Raw genomic sequence first — 5434 nt, forward strand, 5'->3', positions numbered from 1 at the left:
TCACTTGAAGAAAAAAAAAAAAAAAAAAAAAAAAAAAAATTTAGAAACAGTATTTGCTTCTGTACCACAGTAACAATTTCTGCCAATATAGAATTTGAAAAAATTTAATAGAAAATAATCAATAAAATACATAAATGTAAAATATATTTATTAAAGTGCCCCTATTATGCCATTTCAAATACTGCCTTTCATGCAGTGTGTAATGTAGCTGTATGTGAATGTAAACAAACTGCAAAGCCGAAAGTTCACGATAAAGTTATTGTCTCCCAAAAGAAAGAATCGACTCTGAACAACCTAAACGAGTCATCAGTAATTCGAAATTCCACTTCCGTGATGGCTACATGTCACTGGGTAACACATTTGCATAATGCCCGCCTATGTTCTACGTTGGCCAGTTGCAAACAACTTGACCCTCAAACACTGTAGCTTGTTCGTGTGGTTAACATCATAACGATGTGCGCCTATGCTGTGAAAGTAAATTCATTTTATTTTCACTTCCGACAGATGAGGCTGCACGCTGTACGAGGTAGACCAATCACAACAGACTGAGCCACCTGACCAATCAGAGCAAAGTAGGCTCATGGAAAGGAGGGGTTTAGAGAGACTGAAACTTAGAACTGCTTCGAATGAATTGTTTGAGAATTGTTGGAAAATGAGGTGATACTAAATGCAAATTTTAAGAAAAAAGCATTTTTTTAAACTTGCATGCATGTAAACCTATTATAGGAGACTCCCAAAACAATATTAGGAACCTTAAAAATGGCATAATAGGTGCACTTTAATACATCATAAATTAGGGGGTCTTCATCAAACAGTGGCAGATGTAGGCGAGTTGTACAAATAACCACAATAACTATAGACATTTTGGCAGAAACTAGTTACCGTAATAAACATTTGTAAGGCATTTTAAATTTGACAGTGTTGGACTCTGTTCCTTTATAAATCAGTGTTGTTATTGTTAACAAACTATTAAAAATAATTTGATAATTGAAATAATGCTTAAAGTAAAACGTAAATATTAGACGCAAACCTTAAATGAAAATTAGAAATGACTTGGAAACTAATTGAAAATAAATAAGTTGAAGCAATAAAACTAAACCTGAAATAAACATAGAAATGTATAAAATAATAATAATAATGATAAAAGCACAAAATAAAAAAAAAAATAAAAAAAATCCCCAACAATTTAAACTGAAAATCTATAAAAGCTAATTCAAAATATTAATAGTACAATAGCATATGAATAATACTAAAACAACAGTGTTACAAACAGACCAAAACGAATAAGAGACTAACTTTAAGAACAAATCTAAAAAGTATCAAATATAAATTTATCAACGTACGAGAGATGCAATGTCACAGCTATTTTTTAAACAAAATTAAGGCCTCACAGGCTGAATTTAAGAACAAGGTCTTCTCAAAAGAAAGGAATAACACACTGTACACTGTAACCCTGGAAGTGAGTTTAAGAGTTTAGTGACTTTACTGTGCTCATGTGGGAAATAAAGATAACTAGTGCTGCAATTACATCAGAGCCTTTTATTATCAGGAATTTAAATCAGATCTTATTCTCTGGATCTCAACACAAAAGAACAATGAAATCCATAATCACTTTACATTCTAACTGACTTATTATGGCTTCAATGCAGCCCTTTACTAAGTGAAAACAAAGACAAATACATGAGTCTCCTTGAACATTAAGTCACTTACTATTTGAGTTCTTTGATGAGGTTTTTATGAATCTTTAAGCAGAAGTCCTCAACAGATGTCTTCCCATCTGGGAGTACTACAGGTGCTGTGTAATCCGGAAGCTGTCCTTTCGGCTTTGTGTAGCTGTGAAATATCAGTCAGGGTTATTATACATTCTGCTGTGGCTTTATGATACATAGTGCATACTATAAACTTCTGAAGTCTGGCAGTGATATATTATGGCACATTATGTTCCTGTACGCGTCACACAGGAGGCATTTCCACTGAAAGTGACATTTCAGTATAGAATGTGTACAGCAAATCACTTTTTTCATTACATTCCCGAAAGCGGTTCCAGAAAGTATGCAGCTTAATTGTGCTGCCTCCTGAGTTGAGTTGTTCTGGACAAATTCTAAGCATGCAATCCCAAAACGCACGACAATGAGCTCAGAGGAACACGTGACTCACATGCGCACTAGATGCAGGTAGTCCCAGATCTTTTCCAACAGGTCATCAAAGTTCCAGCGGTGGTGAGCCGAGATTGGCACGCAGTGAGGGATTTTGTAGATAATGTCCAGCTCCTCGATCGAGATCTGGTCGATCTTGTTAAGCACGTAGATGCAGGGGATGTAAACCCTTGAGAGGAGAAGAACAACCAAGTGAAATATCTCTTCTAAAGAGAGAATGACTGAGGATGGAGGACGTGAACAGGGTCCTACCGGTTTCCCTCCACCACATCAATGAGGTCGTCAGCTGTAGCGTCGCTTCGTAGGGTTATATCAGCGTTGTGGATCTTATACTCGGAAAGGATGCTTTTCACAGTCTCAGCATCCAGCTCACTTTGAGCACACTAAATCAAAAGCATGATGACAACCGTAAACATGACTGATCTGATTGATGACACTAAGAAACGAAAACTAACACTCTACTGCAAGCCCAAGATGTTAATAAAATGGTTCGTAATGAAGAAATGACTTGATAAACAAGTAAAAAGCTTTTGCTGGTCTGCTGCTCCATGTGATCCATGTCTTCGTGAAAACATTTTCAAATGTTTTTGATTAAATGTTACAAAGGCACATTAAAAAAAAAATGACGTGCAAGCATAAATAAGTTATAATAAACACACCAATACTCCATACTAAAAGATTCTTTGTATTATTCACTTTTAAAGTATCTATCTTATTAGCATTTACCATTTATTATTGAATTAAGCTAGGAACAAAGTCTATTAGATTCTGCCAATTAGTAGTTAGTGTCAGACTAATGTTTACTATAATAAACTGCTTTAATAGAAATATGTAGTCACTCAATTTCACAAATATTCCAATTAAAACCTCTTTGATTAATTTTAAATGAATAGTTTTACATTTCTATGTTCACACACGTCCAGCTAATATGCCTAAAGGTTTCGCCCAAATGGTGGTTTTATTTTTTTAATTGGTAATTTTATTCAAGAAATGTGACTCAAATCTGAACTTAACTTTTTATAAATGTATGCAATAGAGGGTTAATAGCACTCTGAAGTCGTACAGTTGCGGTGAAGTTGATTCCGCCCTTGTCTTTCTTCTTGAAGCCAATATTTGGTGGTTGCTTGTTGAGTCGGATGCCAAAACCTTCCAACTCGTGTTCAATGAGCTTCTTGTGTCCGAGAGGCTTCAGAACATCCAAGACAATCAAGATGAGGTTACAAGTGCGAGCAACTGTTGGAAGGAGGCAAGATCAGGGAGAGTGAATGTGACTGGTAATAAAGCACACTAAAAATAGAAAGTGAGCCAAAAGTGTCTTTAAATAAGAGCAAGGAATAGTTCCTAAAAATAAAAACTCACCTTCAGGCCATCCAATATTTTTTCATTAGAACAGATTTGGAGAAAGTATTTCAGCCGAAAGCAATGGTTTGACGTTAAAAACGTGTTGATAGATTTGTTTATTATAAACACGCAGGTTTTCAATTCACAACGAACTGATGGAGTGGAGTGGTGTGGATGATTGTGATGTTTTTATCAGCTGTTTGGACTCTCATTCTGACGGCACCCATTCACTGCAGAGGATCCTCTCGAGAACAAGTAGGGCCCAATGAAACAAGTTTTATTTTTTCGCAAATTCCGTTTTAATTTTTCTGGACTTCTTTTTAATGATTACATTTTATTATCAAAAAGCATGTTTAATTAATTAAAATCATGAAACTTATACACTTTAACATCAATTTATTAAAAGTTGAACAAAAATTACATGTTTTGGGCCCTATTAAACGTTTAATTTTTTATTGTTACCATATTTTGTGTTTTAGCATGTCTAATTATTTGAATGCATTAAAAAAATTTATATATCAATATTTATTTTTACAACAGCCTTATGATTTTTTTTTTTTTTTCTGTGTTGTGTATTTAAATTTTTCTGGTTATCAAATGAAGGCATAAAACATTCAATTGATCTTTTAATTAATGAAAATTAAACAAACTTTATTTTTGGCAAACAAATTGGGAATTAATCTTAAATTTAAAACATGGAAGAATTATTGTGTGATTATTCCTTAAAAAATGAAGTTTTAATAATTTTAGTAGTAGTAGTAGTATTACGTACATTCTACACACAGTAATATATTTTTTCAGTAATATATAACTTTCATTTTGACGGGGTGCCATGAATGCCTTTAAATTTCTCTGTGTATATGATATGACGACAGTTTTACTCAAATGAAACGGTAAAATGCTTATGAAGTGACTCTCGGAACAGTTCTGGAGATGTTGTTCATGTATTTATGTCCTCATGGAGTGAGACGGCAGACGATGAAATCACTGCAAGGCAAGCGTCACGCACGCTTCAGTATGTGTGTAGTAAAGTAATTCCGGATTAAATTACTGGATTCCGTGTTTCCCGAATCATGGAAATCATAGGGCCCTAAGCAAGTGATGCAATGCTGAATTTCTCCAAATCTTTTTTCTGATGAAGAAACAAACTCATCTATTTCTTGGATGGCCTAAGGTGGACTAAATTTTCAGCGAATTGTAATTTTTAGATTAACTATTTTTTTAAATGGTCTGTTACCAGCAATGACTTGTCGTCCTCTTCCCTTGCCATCTTTGGCCCCCTCAATGATACCTGGGAGATCCAGAAGCTAATAAAACAAATAAGAATCATTTAATCAAAAACGATCAAACCTGACTTTTTTTTAATCATTCACCAAAACTTTAAAGGGGTCATATGATGCGATTTCAAGTTTTCCTTTCTCTTTGGAGTGTTACAAGCTGTTCGTGAATAGATAAGATCCCTAAAGTTGCAAAGACTAAAGTCTCAAACCCAAAGAGGTATTTTTAAAAAAAGTTAAGACTCGTCCACGCCCTCCTAAAACGCCTCGTTTAAACACGCCCCCACGTCTACGTCACGATGTGGGAAGATTTGCATAACACCGCCCAAATGTTCACGCAAAGAAGGTGTAACTTTGATTCTCGCTGTAGTATTGTTGCCGCCGCCGCCATGTCGTGGAGACGCTGTGTGTTTCGTTGTGAAAGTACTTTGTTTGCTCTTCCAAAAGAGGACATGACTAGAAATCAGTGGTTAAGTTGTATTTACAACACTGTTCCAAAACAGTTCAACCCAAATATTCAGATGTGTGCAGCACATTTTATGGAGGACTGTTTCCTGATCCTGGAAGAGTAGACTACAATGACGGCTGCTCTGACTCACAGACTGTAAGTACGTTTTCATTTAAAGGATTTGCCACTGATGATTCAAACGCGAGTTTTGG

General features: G+C 35.0%; 1 protein-coding gene across 1 annotated transcript in view; it reads right to left on the minus strand.

The window, feature by feature from the left end:
• The window catches only part of LOC107687909 (developmentally-regulated GTP-binding protein 1-like), a 23108-nt gene that overhangs the window by 11420 nt on the left and 6254 nt on the right, over window positions 1-5434 (minus strand). The window contains exons 4-8 of the mRNA XM_016485396.1: window positions 4735-4804; window positions 3220-3389; window positions 2409-2539; window positions 2158-2325; window positions 1711-1833 (exon numbers count right to left, since the gene is read on the minus strand). Of these exons, the coding sequence (XP_016340882.1) occupies window positions 1711-1833; window positions 2158-2325; window positions 2409-2539; window positions 3220-3389; window positions 4735-4804 (662 nt within the window). The remainder of the gene's footprint in view (window positions 1-1710; window positions 1834-2157; window positions 2326-2408; window positions 2540-3219; window positions 3390-4734; window positions 4805-5434) is intronic.

The sequence above is a fragment of the Sinocyclocheilus anshuiensis genome, unplaced genomic scaffold, assembly GCF_001515605.1.
Source record: "Sinocyclocheilus anshuiensis isolate Anshui unplaced genomic scaffold, SAMN03320099.WGS_v1.1 scaffold205, whole genome shotgun sequence".
Taxonomy (NCBI): domain Eukaryota; kingdom Metazoa; phylum Chordata; class Actinopteri; order Cypriniformes; family Cyprinidae; genus Sinocyclocheilus; species Sinocyclocheilus anshuiensis.